Below are 22,545 nucleotides of genomic sequence, written 5' to 3' on the forward strand. Positions count from 1 at the left end.
ATACCAAGTAGAATACACCCAATTTTAGGGGGTCCGGGGGTTTCTCCCCCATAGGAATTTTTGTAAAATAGATATAAAATTTTGCATTTTGAAGCCTTCTGCAATTTGAACCACAAAGATCTCTGAAAAACATAGCAAAATACTCTTTTGCCAATTACAATAATACACAATAAAAATTGTTTTCGGGCTGGACAAATCAGTGGCAGCAGTCCTCTGAGAGAAAAAGCGAGGGAGAAGATAAGTTTATCTTTTGTTATTTGCTTACATCTGGCTGTCGGTTCAATTCAATTAGTTCTTGGTCAAACCTTTAACCCAACCACAAATACAACAATGAATTAAATACAAAATGATCAATAGTAAAAAATGCTTTTAAAAAAATGGTGTACAGATTTAGAAAATAGATAACAGGAGAGTCCCATGCTGTACATTTGGACAATTCATAATTTATACACTTGATAAGAAATTAAATTGAAGCATCCTTCGTTTAGGAATTTCAAAGACTCGTCTAATCCGTTTCAAGGACTCGAAAAGAATTAAAAATATTTAATTACAAGCAGTGCAGAAAACAAACAGGAAAGAATCTCCCCCCCCCCTGTGCTGAACAGATTAACAATACGCAGTAGAAGTACAATAGAAGCAAGCAATACATAAAAATTTCCAAAATACTGCACTGTATTTGGGATTAAATAAACAGCAAGATGTGAAACATGTAAGTCACAAAAATTTATCTCAAGTACTATGTTAGAAAAACATGAGAACCATGATTTTAAATTTTTGATGCAGGATGAGGCAAGGAATTGACTTTAACATATTTCGGCATTTATTCCTCTACCGTCTATCCCCTCCCATTTGTTATAAATGTTTAAATTTATGGTTTGTATATGTACTTTTTCCAAAATTTTCAAGGTTTTCGAGCACTTTAAAATGAAATTTATTTTTTCAAGTCCTTCTCCCTTTTTTTGGTAAGGAACAAACCATGAAATTTTCTGGAGTTGGGGGCCTTCAACAAAGCGGGTGTCCTAAGCTATATAGCTTGTTTAGTTTATAGGCAAATCCACTTATTTTAAATCTTTGTTTCAGTTTCTAATTTGTTGAAATAATCCTTGATTATTTTAAGTATTGCAGCTGAATACATAGCTCGTTCAGTGGATATTTTTACTTATATACTTGCCCTAATAGCTTTTAGCTCAAAGTAGTCGTTTTCAACACATTTCAGCATCCCAGTGACTGTTTTACTACTTGTAATACATTGTACGGATTTTTCTCCCCCCCCCCCTGAAAAAAGTCGCTATTCTCTTTGTTTTCGATTCTGAACTATTCAAAAAAGAAAAGATGTCATGATTTTTTTCTTTTAAAATTTTGGAAGGTTTATTGTTACTATGTATAAGTCCTTCCAAGACTGGGGTGCACCGCCCTCCTTCGCCCCCCATAAACCTGCCCATGCATATATGGAGCCAATATCTTCAGATTTATCTAGATACCTCATTTTTTAAATGAGAACATGCAAAGTTCAAATGAATTTATCAAATAAAAAAGGTAGCGAAATGAAAAATAAGAGTTAACTAGTAAAATTTAATTAAACAAATTAATTTATATTTACGAGGAGCATATTAATAGAAATCAATAAAATATAATTAGAATTAGTTCAATAACAACAGAATGCAAACAGATAAAGACCATAAACTAGAATATAAAATAAAGAAAATATTTGCATTCGATAAATTCCTCCAACTGCCATAAAGAACAAAGACAGGAGTAGAAGCTCTTATCACTTTTCTTTTCCTACCTTCCCCAAAAGAAAATAAAACTGGCCACCGATTTCACTTCTTCCCAGTTTGACTTTTAAGCATGTGTGAAGGCATCATCTGAAAAATAATTTCTTTTGAAGAAAAAAAAAGAAAAAAAAGGAAAAATGTTAGGAGGAATTCTGACGAAACTTTTTTTTTTAGATACATGCGCCACAAGTTAGAACAGCTGACCTCAGTACAGGGTTGGCCGAATTGGACCCAATTGGGTTGGACCCAATGGGTTTTTTTTGAAAAAAATCCACTTAAAAAAACCCATTATTTAACCCACTTTTGGGTTTTTTAAAATTTTCTGAGAAGTTTTTAAAGAAATTAATTAATTTAAATACTTTCACAGTTTAAACTCTTCTTTTTTATTTGTTCTTCACCACAGACAATGAACATAAAAAATGAATTTTGAACTTTAATAGTATTTCTTAACTCTTAACGGCATTAAAAAAATACTTCAAAGATTTTAAATAAATGTATTTAACTTTTTTCTTTAACTGGTCAATAAATAATTCAAATTATATTGACCAAGTCCTGTCACGTCTGATTTTCTCAATATTTGTAGATTGTACAGAGGAAACTAATCTAGTTAAAAGGCTTTCATGTGAATTATTTTCTGCTAACCAACACGTTACAAATCTTGAATAAACACAAGGTAAATTTTTTAGAAATAAACCAATTTTTCAAATGTCGACAGAAAACAGAACATGTACAGTATTTTCATTATCTTAAGAAAAAGTTTAGTATTTCTTACTCTGTACACAGAAATAGAAAAAGAGGCAATATAAAATTCAAAGAAATGTCTTGATTAAGCTGGAATTCAGTAAAAAGGGATTTAAACTACTTGAGGTTCTACAGTAGTTTTGCATAACAAAATGAAATACAATAAAGTAAAATGCAAAAAAAAAAAAAATGTAGTAATTAAAAACGAACAATAGATTTTATCACTCGAGAAGTAACTTGCCTTAGCTGTCGGTAATAATGAAAATTAAAAAATCTGAAACTTCACCAGGCTTGGTTTTTTTTTTTTTTTTTTGTCTTTTATACTTCTCTTCATAAAACGCTGAATTTCAACTAGTTTTCAGCTTTTTTTTACCCGAAGACAATGTTTGCACTTTGTCCATATACTTACGCTACAATATGCTACAAGTACCCTACATTCTCCCCATGGGTGCAAGTTTGGTGATGTGTTCAAGACGGAAAATATTTTCCGCTCCCCCCCCCCCCCCCCCCGCCTGTATGCGGGTTTAAGGAAAAATTTGTATGTATAAATGTTGCAGATTTTAACAATGGCAGTTTTGGAATCTGTTTGATTTAAATTTTAAGCCTTAAAATTGTAATATTTAAGTGTTTTGACATCATAATTCCAAAAAATCTAAAATCCGGCAATAAGGAGGGGGGGGGGGGGGGGTCTGGAGGCTCTCTCCCAGAAATGTTTTCAAATTGAAGTCCAAAAAACGCTGTGGTAGGCCATTTTGGTAAAGTTCAGGGAAAGGAGGGGTTCAGGGACTCTTACATCAATTATTTCAAACTGATAGTCCCAAAATCACAATATTGGGCAACCTTCAAAAAATATTAAAGAAAGAGGGGGGAGGGGACGCTATGGGCTTTCCCGAAATCGAAGATTTAAAAACGAAACTGTAATTTAAATTTCATAACGTTTATACGCCTTTTGAATGCACTATTGAAGGGATGGAGTTAAGGAACCCTCCATCAAAAATATCTCGAAATTGAAGTTTCAAAAACGTAATTTTAGACGATGTTGGATAATGTAAGGGGTAAAAGCGTTTGCAGCACCCCACCATTAGTTTTTTGCCGATCCTAAACATTTTTGTTGTAGCAATAAAATTGCTTAGGACATAAGATTTTCACTTGTGCAACATAAATCAGTTCTGATTCGAAAGTCTACTCAAGGTAGCGCCAACAAACTAGAAAAGAAGGAAAGGTGGGGGAAGGATAAGGGCGACTAATGATAATGAACTGTCACCATTGCCCCACAGTCTTCATTTGAAAAAGAATTCTTTTATAAGATAGCAGGTGGTGAAATTAGCAATAAAAAATTGCTTCAGTGAAGTAGATATATTTTTTAAACAAGGTACCCTTTCCAACATTCATTAATTAAAAAAAGAAATAGGGGAACTGAATCCTAACTCCAGGCAGGGTTCCCGAATCACATCCCTCTAAAGACACTCAAATATAGCCTAAAGTGGCGCTTTAAATATTTCAGCATCAAAGAATTTTCGCAAGAGAACTCCCGAACCCCTTCCTCTGAGTTCACCACAAATGTCCTAAATTTCAATTTTTAAGGCTTCAGTTTCTAAATTGTTTTGTAGGAATAGTACCCCTCTTACCTATAAACATGACTTATGATCGCCTAAAAATTTTAATACTTTAATTTTGGAGACTTTTTGAAAAAATCTTCCTACACCCTTCCCCCTTAAGTCATCCAAAGATAGCCCAAAACAAAGCTCTTAAAATTTCAGAAACTAAAATATTTCGGGCTGGGGGTGCGGAATACCCCCCCCCTCTCATTGTGTTTACTAAACGCAGTGTAAGTTTTTGTTTAAGATTTATTTTCTATTGAGGGAGCAACTCCCTTCCACACATCGCCAAAGACAACCCAAAGTTTTAAGACTTCAATTTCGAAAATGTTTCGAGAAAGACCCCTGAATTCTCAAACTCGTAAATCACTCAAAAATAGCCAAAATAACATTTCAATACTTCGAGGAAAGAGCCCCCCCCCCCACCCCGAACTCTTTCCTCACAAGTTCACTAAATTTTACTTAAATTTGCGGTTTCCCCTTTTCATCACCAAAGATTTAAGAATTTAAATTCTGAAACGTATTGAGAGAAAGCCTTCGAATTCCCTCTTCTTAAGTCTTCCAAAGATTACCTAAAGCCGAGTTCTGAATACTTCAGCTTTGAATATTTATTGGGAAAGGAGAACCCCGAACCCCAAGACGGTCCAAAGTTGCGCTTTTAAAACTCCAGTTTCGGAATTTCGCCTAAAGAGAGCCCCCTCCCTCCCTCTTGATATTGCCAAAGACGGCCTAAAAGATTTAAGACTTCAATTACAAACACTTTTCGGGAGAGGGTCGTAAATGCCCTTTAACTTAAGTCATTTAAGTATAACCTCAAATAGTTTTTGATACATCAGCTACAAAACATTTTCCTGTTAGAACACCAAAACCATCTCTCATAAATTCACCAAAGATTGCCTAAATTAGTGTCTTTAAGACTCCAGTCTTCGATTCTTTTTTAAAACCCACTTTTACATCATTAGAGACAGCCTAAAACTTTTTGACTTTTACATTTTTAAGAGTTTGCAGTGGAGAAATATCGAACCACTCCTAGCTTCAAAAATATTTTCAATTCAGTTTTCCGATATTTTATACTGTAACCCGAGAGTAACACCCCTCCCCCCTCCCCCTAGATTGTCCAAAATATCAACGTTTTAAGATTTCAGTATCGTGGGTTAATTTGCGGACAGATTACCCTCTTTGAAAGAGCAGCGTTTTTTCGCAAACTCGTGCTGCCGTTATTTTTCTCCTTTCCTTTCTCCCCCCCCCCCACCCATATTTCTATTCTAGCGAGTGTTTGATTCAATGACATTAGAATTTAGTGATTCCTCAAGTCTTTGTCAAAAATGCAGGAACGGTTTGCCCATCGGTGTTTCCAACCAACTTGAACTCCCCCCCCCCCCCCGCCGATTATTTCCAAAATTCCTATTTTCATTAAAATCTTCAAAATTACCTGGTATATGGACGCCCTTTGCTGTGGTGAAAATATTTCATGTTGTCAGCAATCACTCTCAATCGGTGATGCAGATTCAACTCTTAAGACATTTTAAGAGCGAACATAATTTTCATTTATGCGTCTAAAGTTTGCAAAAAAAAAAAAAACTACAAAAGAAAAAAACGAAAGGATGATCGAAAATAGCATGAAAAAAGGCTAAATTTTCAATTAGAGCCGATTGCTTCGAAAAATAAGGGAGAATAGCGAGCAACTCCTCGGTCTGCAATGCAGTGAGTTGGAAATAACAAAGCTATACCTAAAAAACGTCAAACGGCGCGAGCCGAAAAGCCACTCCTCCAAAAGCACGTTGCAAACATAACAAGCACATGGCGGAAAACCGAAAGAATGTCGATGTAAATTCGTTGTTATGGAACGGTCCAGTAATATTAAAGCATATTTTTCAAACATTCAATTTTTCTTTTTTCATTAAAAATTAAATGAAAGTCATTGAATTTCTTTCCGTCCCGACCTCTGTCTCGGAAATTTTGTCAAGACGGAAATCCGTCCTGAGACGGAAGGTCTTGCACCCACGATTTTCCCTAAAAAAAGACAAAAAAAACCACAGTTCTTTTAAAAAACCCAACTTTAGTTGGGTTTTTTTGGGTTTTATTTAAAAAACCCAAAAAAACCCTGGGTCCATGGGCTTTTTTAAAAACCCCGGGTTTTTGCCAACCCTGCCTCAGTAGGGAAAGAAAATCATTTACTGTAACCCTTCCGTAAGGAGAAAAATAATATAACAAGTAACCCTCCTTCCTCTTCTTATCTAGCCTTTATTCCATTTCCCATTCCAGCTGTTCTTTGATAATTACCATAGAGTTTACAAAACATGATTGTAGCTTACGCTTTATACCAAACAAAATGTCTTCAATTTGGACTTTTGGCGTTTCATTAAACATCGCCCTAAATTTTACAAAAGTGGGTTTTTCTGAAAATATAGAAGTTCGGGTATTTTCAAAGATGAAGATACTGGAATTTGAGATGAAAATACCGGAAATTTGGTAAAATACCAGAACACAATCATCCCTGTTTATGTTCAGAATGCCGGAAAAAAAGAAGGCCTGCCTTGGTCAAACACTGTCCTTTGTCGACAGCAACTGACAGCTATCCTACAATATTGCAGTAAAATTAACAGCAAAAACTACTGGTATAATAAAAGTCGAGTGGTCTATAAGTACTGTAAAAAAGTGTACCAAAAACTGCTACAAAGTGCTCTAAAAGAAGAGACATGTCGACGAGTGTCAGTGTTCAAAAATGTTCTCAAATTTGTCCCTAAGACGTAAAAACGTGTGTTGAGCCGGATAAAAGTTCTGAAAAGGGTTCTCAGAAATGTTTTGAAAGCAGTTCCAAGAAAAGCTTCAAAGTGTTCTATAAAAGGCAACAAATGTCTGAGTTCAAAAAGTTCTCAAAAAGTATCAGAAGATTACTCTGCAAACTAAATACTGAAGCTGTCTAGATTTTGGACCAAGGGCGGATCCAGAAACTTTTCAAGGAGGGGGCAGTTGATTTTTAAATTTAACTTTGATTACGTTATCTGATTTATAAGCTTCGTTTGCTATAAAAGCATTTAAATCTAAAACAGCTAAAACATAGAAATTTAGCCAAAGAGGTCTCCGAAGTTATTTCTTTCCATTTCTGTTGAAAAAGCTATTCTAAAATCAATAATTCCTGGAAAATGTTTCGAAACCCATACCTAACATCGCCAAAGGTCGTATAAAATTTTTTTGAATTTTTAATTCAAAAATTTTGGAAAGAAAGATTTGAACCCCATTTTTTTTCTCAACATCATCAAAGATCCCCTTAATCGCATTCCAAGACTTCAATTTGGAAAAATTACCGGTGCAGGATCTCTCAAGGGAGGAGGGATTGCCCCCAAAGCCCTCCCCTGTATTCATCCAAGTGCTGAACCTGATATTCGACTCCAGCAGTGAAAAATTAAACCCAATATATGTAGTAAAACTGTGCCAGCTAAACTAACTTCACTCTTCGCATAAATTCGATATTCAATTTTGAATTTTCATTGTTTTGTTACCAATTTATTTGATTCTGATCAGTCTTATGTTGTCTGATTAGTTTGATTTCTGTACTTCAGACTTAGTAAATCATGTTAGGTCCACAAATGATGTCATGCTTTGAGGGGAAGGGGGTTTGTGAAATTGTTTTAGTTTACGATAAGGGAAGGGAGAGGGTAACTAGAGGAACATCACACATTTTTATAATAATTTGCTTATCAAAAATAGGGTGGCATGTAACAAAAGGGGAAGAGAAAAGGTAAGGTGAAGTGTTACACTTTGTGACAAAGAGGAAGGGGGTCAAGCATGTTGAAAAAAAGTATGGCATCATTTGTAGACAGTCCCACAAGATTTTTTTTTTTTTAAGAGGTAAGTTCAAAATATTGGTCTACGAAAGGGGTCCGCTGGCTATAAAATTTGGGAAGCTCTGATCTAACCTTTTTCAATCCTACATTAGTATCATAAATTTATAAATACATGTAAAATTTTGTTGGAGAAAATGACAATTTTTCATTGAACATAGTTTTTTTGTTCTAGGCACAAAGTAATTTTAATATTGGCAACTTAATTAAAATAAACCGATTACTACCCATTTACCAGTGCATCCATATTATGTGTACAATTTAAAAGTTATTATATAAAGCATTGAACTACAACACACGTATTGAAAAATAACAAAAAAAAGGGAAGAAGTTGAACATATTACTCTTTTAAAATCCATTCTATCAGCTTCAATCTTTCTGGTCCTGGTTGAAAAAGTATTTGAAAAATAAACATATCACTAGCATTCACCATTAAGGGACAATTCAGCTTCTAAAAAAGAAACAAAGAAAAAATTTTTTTTATTCAACTATATTCAATGCAAATAACTTGACAATGATATTTTTTGATTTATTCATGTGAGAGTATGTTGTGAGAAGTGAACATTCTGACATTTTCAGCCTTCCAAACAATTTTGTTCTATCAGTTCATAAGGTTATAAATTCCCAAATATGGAGGTTGTGCGCGCAATTTCGACAAACCGACTGCAAGGAGCATTTTAGTCCACTGTAGTTCTGTATAGCAACACCTCACGCAGGGCTGCCACATCGTCCGTATGTGCGAGGTCGAGAGGCACACAATGGTGCCAGAGGCAAAAAGGTGCATAGCTTTACCAATCAAAAATGCTCTAAATGGGGGTAATCTCTTCAACCAAAAATTAAAAATTGAACTTTTCATTATACCCAGGGCCTGATCAAGCAAAAGTGATGCCCAGGCTCTGATAAAATTTGGTGCCCCTCTCTCAAGAAAATCTGCACAATTTGACTGGTAAATTGGTCGATCTGGTAATTCGACTATTTCATGTTATCATACATAAAAAATACTGCAAGCCCATTTGCATACATTTTACTTGTGTAATATTTGTATTGTAGACAAAAATTTTGGTTAATTTTTTAGTTCCAAAAAGTAAAGACTTGACCAGATTACTCAATTCCTCTTCCCCCTCCATTTTCTTGAACTTATTTGTGCATCAAAAAAAAAGAGCTTTGAATAATGTATTTGTTTTAGATTTCATATTCAATGCCTTCCATATTTTAGAATTATTGGTTTTACTGGAAGGGATTTCAGTTTCAGATTTTAAGGTGTGATATCTTCTATACTTTAATATAGAATTATAAGTACCCCGTTGTCATGTTTTAACAGGCATAATAGTTTGATTCGTTATTCATCAATTAGAGAATAGAGAGATATTTAGAGCTGCGTTAACTTTGATCCCAGTGGCAAAAAGTTTTGTAGCTGTCTGCGACAAACTTTTAGAACTTCATAATCTGTCTGCAAAATTTCGAGCGTGGTTCTAATAAAAAAAATAAAATAAGAGTCTTTTTTTAAATAAATATTTTTGAAATAAGGCAGGAGGTGCCCCCCCCCCCCCCCAACTAAGCCCAAAATCTTTCTCAAATTACCTCATCCTAAAAGTTTTAATGGTGCAATCTGATGACACTCGCCCCCTGTCCTTGGTAGGCACCTGACATTTGCAAAAATGTATTGGCTGTTAAATAGTGGTCTGTCCAGGATTTTTTCACAGGGTCCATTTTTTTTTTTTTTTTTTTGTGAAAAACCAATTTATTTTGTGAAAAAGCAAATAATTTTGCGTTGGGGGAGGGGGCAGAGTAAAATGAAATTTCAAAATGGGTGTTTGTGTGGAATTTTTTCTTTTTTCCGTTATTATATTATATTTTTTGTTAAATAATTGAAAAAAAAAATCAAGCAATGGTTGAGCATTTAACTCTTTAATACTCTTAAAAACCTCAGAATTTCGTTAAAAACATCTAAATTTCGTGATTTCAATAAAAATAAAAGGAGAATTTGTTTACCTCTTGACAAAGCGTATTAAACATCAAAAATTCGAAAAATCCGATTCTCAAAGCGGATGCAAAGAGATTGCAATTCGCAAAGTGACGGTTTCAAAAGTGCAAGATCGGCTCATAAAAGAATTATTTATTTTTTTTGAATTTTAGAATTGCATTTTAGAGGCTTATGATAAACATATCATTTATATCTATCAACAAAGTTGCAGCAAAAACTAAAATTAAACCATCTATTCAGCATTTAAATGTTTGACTCAAACAAAAACAGAATTTTGTTTTAAAATCTTGAAATGATGATTTTAATAGACTTTTCATTTATTTGCCTCCATATAAAGAGAAGTTAGCTTGAAAAAAAAAGAGTAAAAGCTCAATTCTCATATTGGATGCAATCAGATTGCATTTTTCAAAATGAAAGCATTAAAAGTATTAAAAAAGGTAAATATAAAAGTTTATTAAAGTAAAATAATTTTAGAATAACCATTTAACAGGTATGCCTAAGGCCCCTATATATACGAGCCGACGCATCAGCTTAAGATCAGCCTTTTTGGATCGGAGCGCGTGTTTGAGTGGTTGTCTTTTCTGACGAGTAATCGCGTTTGGTGATTGTTCATTGCGAGCGATTATTAGCGCCACGTGAATTGTTTATTAAATAAAGTATTATTTTCGGCAAATTGGGCGAAACGCGAAACTTTAATGTGGTAACCCAACCATCGCAACAATGAAAAATCCGATCCAAAAAGGCTAAACTTAAGCTGATGCGTCGGCCTGTCTATATAGCGGCTCTAGGTATGCCTGATGAATATAATTAATATCACTGACATATTCACAGAAAATTCGGAGTCGTGAAAAAAAAAAGATGAATAAAAGGTTTAACACCAGACACTAAATTGCGATAATTTTAAAGCTGGTAACACTATTTGAAGTGATCACATTTCAATTCGCTGATAAATGCTTTTTTTTTTCATTAGCCAGAAGAAAAAGTCTTTACTCTGCATTTTCAGAGAACTTTATAACAACACTACTGCTAACAATCTGATGAAACAAGCTAAATTATTCACTATGTTATTAGATATTTATCGCTTGCATCATAAAAATGTGCTAACCTTTTTTCTTTTTTTTGTACACAGTAATATGCGTTATTTTGATTTCAGATTTGCTTTTTCAGTAAACAATTTTAAAAAGATCGTTTTGTTTTGGGTTATACATGCCACCGCTCCCTGCATCAGCAGATCATGCAAATAAATGTCCAACAGTTGCAGACAACTTTTTTTTTCTGTTTTTTTCTCTGCAGACAATTTTTTTTCGGAAATTTTTTTAGTGCAGACAGAACTGTCCTCGATAGGGTTTTGTTGTCCGCGATGATGCACTGTGTCGCCGCGTTTCTGCCACTGGAACTTTGATATTTATATAATTTCTTTTTTTTAAACTCATTACTGTATCAGAGGATCTACTGAACTCGAAATAACTTCCAGATATGAAGTAAAAACTTACACTATAACCCAAAATTAAATACACATTGACTTTTTAATAAATTAAATGCCAAACATATTTTTTACTACGTCACATTTGTCTACAATTCTAGGTGTTAACTATATTTTTGTCAAATGCCACTGCATAAAGGCGTTCAAAAGACATTCACAAGACAGCTCCAATCGGGCTTCGCACGGGTTGGACGTCATTGTTATGAAAATATTTATCACAGGGACAGATACAAGGAAGGGGCGATCGCCCCTCCCTTGAAGGACTCTCCACCAGTAATTTTACGAAAATAAAGTTCAAAAAAGACAAATTTAGACAACTTTCATCGATGTTGGGAGAAGGGAGGTTTGGGGGGATCCTATCCTGGAACTGTTTCAAAATTAAAGTACAAAACCTTTGTGATCAGGGATAAAAAGAGGAACTTTTAATACATAGGACATTTTCCACCAAAAATATAGGACAAATATAGGACACATTTTATGAATAATACTGACATGAAAAAATAAACAATACGTAATATATATAATCTAGATATTCTTGCATAAGTTATTATCAATGACTTCAATTAATCACAATGCATACAGTTAAAAAATCCAAATAAAAGTTATAACTTTTACTTAGAATGAGTATGCAGTTCTTGAATGAATTACTTCAGAAAAAAAAAGTTTATACATATATATGTATTTACGTTTAAGGCCATTTTCTATGCCTTGACTGCCTACATTAATCAGACTGCAAAATCAATTTTTCCCTAAGTTTCACTATTTTTTTTTGGAAGGTACATGAACCTTTTCTTTTGCCTCCGATTGTTATGCATCTCTACAAGAATTTCCCATTTCTTTATGAATTTTGTATTTAGTACTATGATAAAATCATGGTAAAACGGAACTCTTTCCTTGGTAATGCATGCATAATTTATTGGTTTTCCAATTGCAGTACTTTAATTAACCTTAAAACTCTTATTATAGAGTGAATGCTTTAAGATGATCTTTCTTTGGATGATCCTTTAGATGATCCTTTTTGTTTGCGAGAAAAATCTCTTTCAACTGATGCTACATCTTATGAAAGGTGCTTAAGACTTTCACTACTAAAAAACCTATGTATTTACATCTAGAACAGGGTTGGCTGGATTGGACCCAATTGGGTTGGACCCAATGGGTTTTTTTTTAAAAACCCATTTAAAAAAAACCCATTATTTTGCCCATTTTTGGGTTTTTAAAATTTTCTGAGAATACTTTCACAATTTAAACTCCTTTTTTATTTGTTCTTCACCACATACAATTAGTGATGTGGATCGGGTAAATACCCAGAGGGTAGGTAAATATTTTTGGGGTATTTACCCAAGGCCTGGGTAAATACCCAAAAACTGGGTATTTTGCAAAAAAAAAAAAAATAAAACGCAAAAAGTGAATAGGAATATTTTTTTTAAATCTAAATATGAAATAATTGGTAAAACTGATACATACATATGTACTACATAGTTTATAATATTTTTTATTGAAAGACTTGGAGAAGTATAAGCAATTCAATTATACAAATACAAAAGTGACGACCAGCAACAGGCTCTGGGCCCAGCTAGACTGGTCCTAGTCAATTTACAATCCCCAGTGAAGATCAATGGCCCTCTTAAAAGTCTACTCCTTGCTCATTACCACCTCTTCCGGTAAGCTGTTCCAAGGTTCCACTACCCTGCTAAAATAATAATTTTTCCTAATATCCATGTTAGCCTGAGATTTAAATAGCTTAAAACAATGACCCCTTGTCCTGTTTTCAGTGCTAAACTTTAACCCCGTAAAATCTTTCGTTTTAATAAATTTAAACAGCTGAATCATGTCCCCTCGGTCTCTTCTTTGCTCAAGACTGTACATTTTCAGCCTTCTAAGCCTGGAATCATAATTTAAGTGGGAAAGTCCACTTATTAGCCTTGTAGCCCGCCTTTGAACCCTTTCCAATACATTAATGTCTTTCTTAAGATAAGGAGACCAAAACTGAACAGCATACTCCAAATGGGGTCTTATCAAACTTCTATATAAGGGCAGAAGAACTTCTTTAGATTTGTTTGAAATAGATCTATTGATAAACCCAAGCATCTTATTGGCTTTGTTGCTAGCAATGCTGCACTGTTGGCTAAACTTTAAATCCTGACTTATTAAGACCCCCAGATCAGTAACTTTGTCTGCCTGACTAATGACTGAACCTTGCAAATAATAACTTGTACACTTATTTCCATGCCCTAAATGTAGCACTTGACATTTCCCAACATTAACAGCCATACCCCATTTATCAGCCCACTCCGTAATATGATCTAGATCCTCTTTCAACTGATTTGCTTGTTCTTCATTTTCTACAGTCCCCATAACTTTGACATCATCAGCAAAACAATTCATGTTCCCAGAAATATTTTTGTGAATATCGTTCATAAAGACAATGAACAAAACAGGCCCTAACACTGATCCTTGAGGAACCCCGCTTAAGACCTCACTCCAATTAGAATAATTTCCCCTTACAACTACTCTTTGTTTCCTTCCGGTCAGCCAGTTTTTTACCCAAATGAAAGTTTTCCCTCCTATTCCTATATCAGCTAATTTGCTAAGTAGAGCAACATGCGGTACCTTATTGCTTTTTGCCTTGAAAGCTTTTTGAAAATCAATGTAAACAACATCTACAGGCTTCTTATTGTCCAATGCCATGGTAACTTTGTCATAGAAATGTAATAAATTAGTTGCACAAGATTTACCTTTCCTGAAACCGTACTAAAAACTAGTCAATAGATTATTAGTCTCTAGAAAATTTACTATCTTAATTTTCATCAATGTTTCAAAAATTTTGCAAACCACTGAAGTTAGACTCACAGGTCTATAATTTCCCGCACTCCCTTTAGACCCTTTCTTAAAGAGCGGTGTAATGTTAGCCAGCTTTCATTACATTTTGATGTCATGCAGGGACATATTACTGGGTTAGTGATGTAAAATACCTTGGTATTTATTTTTAGGGGTAAATACCCAGGGTATATACCTGGGTAAATACCCAAAATGGGTATTTACCCCGGGTATTTATTTCAAAAATTTATATTCAACTAAAATACTTTTCTGTATGTATTCCACTATGTATATATAACCAACCATATACCAAATAATAAATTTTTGCCAAAAAAATGTATTTTGATCACGTATTTAAAGTATTATTGTGTGAAAAATACTTAGCAATCTAATATGATATTTAACATTAAATGTGTTGGATATGCCTACTCAATGTTGATAGTCAAATTTCAGATATAAAAAGTCATTCTACAAAAAGTAAAAAGCTTAACTTGTTACAAAAAAAAGCAAACATCCCATTTAAGTTTTAGAATAGTTCATTCTAAATTCTGACAGTTTTTTTTTTTTTTTTTTTAGTGATAAGATTTTATCAAGCCTTTGATTAAAAAAATTATAATACATAAATTTTTATATTTTAATCTCTCATTTTACGACTTATGTTTTAAAAAGAAAATCCTCACCTTTTGATACCACCCAAAAATTTTCTGCAAAATGCGCAATTACTAGGGCCTGCCTTACCCTGGCCTTAACCCTACCTTAAACCTTGGCCTTAACCCTACCCTACCTTAAGGGGGGGCCTTAACCCCCCCCTTAATTACTAGGCCTTACCCTGCCTTCGGATGAATACTCAAAAAAATATTTACCTTCCCACCCTACATCACTAATTGTGTGTATTAAAAATAGTTTGAATAAATCTTCATCATGAAGTACCGGGGAGCAAAATGCAAATGAGCAAAGCAACAGAAAACAATACCTTGATTTTTTTTTTGCTTACTAATACGAAAACTGTTTCTATATTTGCCACGTTATCACATAAACAGCAATAAAATTAATAAATAACATCACAGTCTTAATAATTTCTTTGTTTATTCTTCCAAACATCCCTCATGCTTCTTTTTTTTTTTTTTCATTTTGTATATGACTAACCTAGATTGATTTTGAAATTCTGAAGTTCATCATAAAATTGCTTAAATACTTCTCTAATTATGACATTGAAAAGAAAGATTCTTTGTTTCACAACATGTTTCTTTCATAATTTCATCAAGTCTTTAAATAAAAAATATTATAAACTGTGTGATACATATGTATGTGTCAGTTTTACCAATTATTTTATATTTAGATTTTTTTTTAAAAAAATCCCTTTCACTTTTTGCATTGTTTTGTAAAATACCCAGTTTTTGGGTATTTACCCAGGCCTTGGGTAAATACCCAGGTAAATACCCAAAAAATATTTACCTACCCGCTGGGTATTTACCCAATCCACATCACTATACTGGGTTATAAAAAAAATTGATGTTTGCTTTTGATGTAACCAGTTAAGCTTTTTACTTTTTGTAGAATGGCTTTTTATATCTGAAATTTGGCTGTCAACATTGATTAGGCATATCCAACACATTTAATGTGAATATCATATTAGATAGCTAAGTTGTTTCACACAATAACTCTTTAAATATGTGATCAAAATAACAATTTTTGAGCAAAAATTTATTATTTTGTATGTGGTTGGTTATACATACAGAAATTATTTTAGTTGAATATACAGTTTTGAAATAAATACCCAGGTAAATACCCATTTTGGGTACTTACCCGGGTATATACCCTGGGTATTTACCCCTAAAAATAAATACCCGGGTATTTTACATCACTACATACAATGGACATAAAAATGAATTTTGAACTTCAATAGCATTTCTTAACTCTTAACGGCATTTTAAAAAAAATACTTCAAAGATTTTAAATAAATATATTTAACTTTTTTCTTTAACTGGTCAAAAATAACTCAAATTATCTTGACTAAGTCATGTCACGTCTGATTTTCTCAATATTTGTAGATTGTACCTACTCTAGCTAAAAGGCTTTCATGTGAAATATTTTCTGTAAACCAACACGTCACAAATCTCGAATAAACAAGGTATTTTTTTAGAAATTAACAGGTTTTACAAACGGTCGACAGAAAACAGAATAGGATATACAGTATTTTCATTATCTTATGAAAAAGTTTAATACTTCTTACTCTGTACATAGAAATAGAAAAACGAGCAACATAAAATTCAAAGAAATGTCTTGATTAAACTGGAATTCAGTAAAAAGGGATTTAAAGTACTGGAGGTTCTTCAGTAGTTTTGCATAATAAAATGAAATACAATAAAGTAACATGTAAAAAAAAAATAAAAAAATGTAGTAATTAAAAGTGAACAAACGAACAATAGATTTATCACTGGAGAAGTAACTTTGCCTTAACTGTTGGTAATCATGGAAACTAAAAAATCTGAAACTTCACCATATTTGGGCTTTGTCGTCTTTTTTACTTTTCTTCAGAAAACGCTGAATTTTCCCGCTTTTTTTTACCCTAAGACATTTTTGTGCTTTGTCCATACACTTACGCTACAATATGCTACAAGTAACCCACATTTTCCCTAAAAAAAGACAAAAAAAACCCACATTTCTTTTTAAAAACCCAGCTTTAGTTGGTTTTTTTGGGTTTTATTTAAAACCCAAAAAACCCTGGGTCCATGGGCTTTTTTAAAAAAACCCGGGTTTTTGCCAACCCTGATCTAGAAAGCTGATCAATTTTTATCATTAATTTACATCCAAGTAACATCCAATCTTCATTCCTCAAAATTTTTAACAAGATGGTAACGTATCAATGGAAGGATCCTGTAAAAATTTTATTTCTTTTTTTAATATTCTGAAAAGCCTTTTTTCAATAACCAATTCTGCTAAAAATATAGTGTTCAAATAATGTAAAATTCGGATTTTAGTAAGAAGTTCAAATTTTGAATCCAAGCAGGGTTAATTTATCTTTTTTATTTTTATTTTATTTTATTTATTTATTTATTTTATTTTATTTTATTTTATTTTATTTTATTTTTTTTGCATAATTACCTACATGTAAATATTTCAAATATAGTACAACCTCGATATCTCAAATCTCTCGGGACAGGAAAAAAATTCGAGATATCGAGTTTTTGAGTTATCAAAGTTTTGAAAAAATTACACAAGAAATTCTCACAATTACATACACGTACGCTATATGCATTTATATATGTAATATAAGACCACTTTGAATTACGATCAATAAAGTTGTCTTCAATATTTTACTAGATTTGAAATTTTATAATTGTCAAAAGTGCACAGGAAGAGATTTTGAAATGAACAACAAGTTCAACTTGGTTTTTCTCCTAAAAATTTAAAAATCCTTATCTTCAACTAGTAACTCCCCACATTCAAAAAAGTTTTCAGTAGCCATTTTGTAGGAGTTAAAAAAGCAGAATGATGAAAATGAGGAACGCATTTTCCGTTTTCACTTGAAATCTGACTGGCGAAAAATCAACCCCCTTTCCTCAAAGTGGACAACATGTTCGACAGAAATGCACAAAGATTCTAAACTCTGGGGAAAACACAGCACCCCTTTCATACCAACACTTCTCTATTATTTTGCTTCAATCCCTTAATTAAAGTTTTCAAGAAGAGAGATGAAAACTGGTCCCTGGAACTGGTTTTACTACAAAAATTGCCCAAGAAAAACGACAGCTGAAACTTGCTTTTGTGCAAAAATTTCGACATATCAAGGGTTTCAAAAAATAAATTTCGAGATAGCTATGGAAAATACATTGGGGTTTTTGTAGAAAATGCAGGGGAAAAATGTTTTTTTGTGACTTCAAGGGTTTCAAGATAAGGAGGTTCGAGATATCAAGGTTCGACTGTATACCTTTTTTTTAACATTAATAGCGGCTGAATTTTCCCACATTTCGTTGTTAGTGAAAATTCATTGGAAAAGTGCTTCATCAATAGTAGTTTGGAGAGCTTGTCATAAAATATATATCATTGAAGCTTTCTTTTAAAACAAATTGAAATTTTGGCAAAAATACTCTATAAAATTTAAAGAGATAGGTGCTGGCAGAGATTCCAAAAAAAAAAAAAAATTTATAAACAAGCATTTTGTTTTTAAGCAGTCTTGAATTGTCAAGTCGTGAAAGAAAGTGCGAATCAAGTGACCAAAAGGCTTTTCAATGGTAATTTTCTACAATTTTATATAACAAACTATAAGAATATAGGAAATATAGGACAATTTCAAAAATATAGGAAATATAGGATATATAGGACTACTTCTACCCCTGTGTGATCAATATTTTTAAATCAGTATACATAGTAAAAAGTAAGTAATAAAAATCAATTGCCCTTCTCTTGAAAAATTTCTGGATCCGTCCTTGATTTATCAACTGTAATCAGCAGAAAAAAATTTTTGCTATTAAAGCAAGGGAGTTGATATGCAAGTGACAAACATCTGTACCTCGTCTGATTAGTATTCACTCATGACATGAAAAAGTTCCATAATTTATCACCCACAAAAGGACTATTTTTACCTTACTCTCTCTATATACACATGGGAGATGATCAGAGAAAAAAAATTTATAATCTGCAGCAATAGAAAACTATGTACTGTTGTGAAATTTTGTTTCCCTAGAGTGCAGCAAGATGGCCCTACTTGTCATATAGCTGGTGTGCAGGTCATGAAGATTGAAATGGCAAAATACTAAGAAAATTGGTCCTGTATGGAAGTGCAAGCAGTGATTTGATTTTTATGGACAAAGAACGACATTTATAATCTGGTTATGTTCAGTGAAGGATCATTCTTCTGCATGACAATGCCTGGCACCATACCTAATGCTTAAAAAATGCAGGAATTGTTGCGACAGTTAAGGTGGGAAATCTGGAATCATTATACAGCCCAGATTTGACATCCACTGACATTTTTAGTAGTTTGTAGTGTAGTTCACTACTTAAAAAAAAGGGTAACGAGTAGTTTGATACAAAAAAATACTTGTTTGTAGCTATTTCTGGAAACTACTTTTAAATAAAGTTAAAAAAAAGTAATAAAGTTAAAAAAAAAAAAAAGTTTCAAACAAATCTGACTGGTGAAAACCTTATGTGAGCACATCAGCAGATGGAATGATGAATAAGATTCATAAAAATACGAGTGGACCTCAGACACATTATTTTGACGCGAAATGTTTGTTTGGTGTCAAAATTTTCCTATTTCCCCTATAGTTACCTTAAATAGAGCAAGGCTTAGAAAGAAAAGAATAAGCGACGATTGCCATTTTAGTACCAAGTTTGCATTTCTGGCAGCCAAAGTATGTCCCTTGGATAAACGCTTCAGATTTCAATGAGATTTATTGTTACGGAAGATGCTGTAAATGTAATGGAAGAGAAGGGTATTGAACTACCCTGGTCGGCTAACAATAATTATTCGTGTAATAGAAAAGTATGACAACAGAACTTTTTTCCATTTCTAGTAAGCTTTGTCCGTTAAGCAAAAAGCTTCCGGTATCAATGTCACCCGCAGATAATTTAAAATTTCACATTGAATTAAGTTAAGCTTTTTTAGCTATGTTTTATATTTTGGATGTTTATAAAAATCTAATAATAAATACTAGTACCATTTGGAATATATTAGGTACATATTTCTTTATGTTTCCTTTTTTTACTGATTGAGTGTTGATAAATTATAAAATCTTAAGGTTTTGAGATTATTTGGTAGGATTGATTGTATAACAGTTTTATTTGATTTTATCCGCGACATAAGAAAGGGGATGGTGTGCAAGTCCAGACACCTAGTTAGAAGCTCAAAATTAATTATTTCCTACAAAATATAAGCGCCTATATAATTAATTCCTATAATGAAAATTAAAGTTTTTTTTTTGTTTAAAAGATGTTTTTTTATCATCTAATTAATTTTATGTATGTGTTTGTCCATTGTATAATTTAAATCAAATTATGACTATCTATTTACTGACTGAGCTGAAGCCAAGTTGCATTTTCTGAATAAAATAGTATTCACTGGAAAGTAATTAATAAAAATTTGAAGGTTGAATTTTTTCAACTTTTAAATCTTCTCTTGCAGCGAAAATTCGTAAAAAAAAATTTGGAATGACAAATTGGCACAAAAAAGAAAAGAAAAGAAATAATTTTGAGTTTCATGTTTAAATGAGCCAATTTTTTTGATTCAATCCTCAAGCCGTGTACATGCTTTTCATTACATTTCGAAACAAGCAAAGGTAAAATTAAAAATTTTAAAAACTCCGGACTGAGCAGCAATGTAGAATCAAGAGGAAATTGAAAATCCTTTTGAAAGCCTTATATTGGTAAAAATCAATGTCAAGTGTTTTATTTGCCATTAAATAGAAACTGGACCCAGATAAAAATTTTAAATCATTGCTTTTAATTTCCTTGTTGGCCAACAACGAATTTGGTTATCAATCGCGTGAAAAAAGACTTGGCTGTTATTAAAATCTGCTTTAGAAAAACTTAAAAACATAATTCAAATTCTATGAAACGTGGACATTCAAAACATATTCTATCAGACGCGGAAAAAAATTCTCTTCATTTTCACAGCAAAAAACTTTTTAGAGGTTTTTAATTAATATTTTCATTAATTAATGTCATCCAAAGATGCAACCTACCTAAGAACACTCTCTATCAACTCTCTTTTCGAACAATTTTTTTTTCCTTCAAAATATATTGATCTGTTCAGGCGCTAGAGTGCCACAAACAGACACACAGACACGTCAAATTTATAACCCCCTTCCTTTGTGTGTTGGGGGTTAAAAACTAGTTGTAGTTAATTCATTAATAATGAAGAAGTTGTAGTTATAGTTCGCTACAAAAAATGTAGTTTTTCCGACCACTGCCCTGAATCTTTGCTTTAGGTTTTTATTCCCCTCTCTAATGAACAATTTTCTTGCTTTAATAAAATTCTTAACACTTTATGAGTGAAACAAAATGTTAATTGAAAACATAAAGGTCGCAAAGTACTCCCAAGTATAAATACATTTAAGATACTTGGGGAAAACTTTCATTTGGGTAAAAAACTGGCTGACCGGAAGGAAACAAAGGGTAGTTGTAAGGGGAAATTATTCTAATTGGAGTGAGGTTTTAAGCGGGGTTCCTCAAGGATCAGTATTAGGGCCTGTTTTGTTCATTGTTTTTATGAACAATATTCACAAAATATTTCTGGGAACATGAATTGTTTTGCTGATGATATCAAAGTTATGGGGACTGTAGAAAATGAAGAACAAGCAAAACAGCTGCAAAAGGATCTAGATCATATTATGGAGTGGGCTGATAAATGGGGTATGGCTGTTAATGTTGGAAAAAGTCAAGTGCTACATTTAGGGCATGGAAATAAGTGTACAAGTTATTATTTGCAAGGTTCAGTCATTAGTCAGGCAACAAAGTTACTGATCTGGGGGTCTTAATAAGTCAGGATTTAAAGTTTAGCCAACAGTGCAGCATAGCTGGTAACAAAGCCAATAAGATGCTTGGGTTTATCAATAGATCTATTTCAAACAAATCTAAAGAAATTCTTCTACCCTTATATAGAAGTTTGGTAAGACCTCATTTGGAGTATGCTGTTCAGTTTTGGTCTCCTTATCTTAAGCAAGACATTAATGTATTGGAAAGGGTTCAAAGTCGGGCCACAAGGCTAATAAATGGACTTTCTCACTTAGACTATGATTCCAGGCTTAGAAGGCTAAAAATGTAGTCTTGAGCAAACAAGAGACCGAGGGGACATGATTCAGTTGTTTAAATTTATTAAAATGAAAGATGTTACGGGGCTGAAGTTTAGCACTGAAAACAGGACAAGGGGTCATTGTTTTAAGCTATTTAAATCTCAGGCTAACATGGATGTTAGGAAAAATTATTATTTTAGCAGGATAGTGGAACCTTGGAACAGTTTACCGGAAGAGGTGGTAATGAGCAAGGGAGTAGATAGTTTTAAGAGGGCTATTGATCATCACTGGGGATTGTAAATTGACTAGGACCAGTCTAGCTGGGCCCAGAGCCTGTTGCTGGTCGTCACTTTAGTATTTGTATTTGTATATGACTTAAACAAGAAATATTAGTTTGCTTCCTAGAGGTGAAGTTATGTGACTTCAAATAAAAAATTTGCAATGCACTTGATATTTCTTTCATCAATTTGTTTTCAATTATTAATGCATTAAATTCAAGCAATCAATGAAAAAAAAAAGAAAAAGCAAAAGTTGAATACAGTGAAACCTCGCTTAATAGACACCCC

At 32.9% G+C, this 22,545-nt stretch overlaps 1 protein-coding gene across 1 annotated transcript in view; it reads right to left on the reverse strand.

The window, feature by feature from the left end:
- Positions 1–22,545, reverse strand: part of LOC129234583 (uncharacterized) — a 93,151-nt gene that overhangs the window by 65,957 nt on the left and 4,649 nt on the right. Inside the window, exon 2 of the mRNA XM_054868606.1 lies at positions 8,304–8,410. Coding sequence (XP_054724581.1) covers positions 8,304–8,410 — 107 coding nt within the window. The remainder of the gene's footprint in view (positions 1–8,303; positions 8,411–22,545) is intronic.

This window comes from Uloborus diversus, chromosome 1 (genome assembly GCF_026930045.1).
Source record: "Uloborus diversus isolate 005 chromosome 1, Udiv.v.3.1, whole genome shotgun sequence".
In the NCBI taxonomy this organism is placed as follows: domain Eukaryota; kingdom Metazoa; phylum Arthropoda; class Arachnida; order Araneae; family Uloboridae; genus Uloborus; species Uloborus diversus.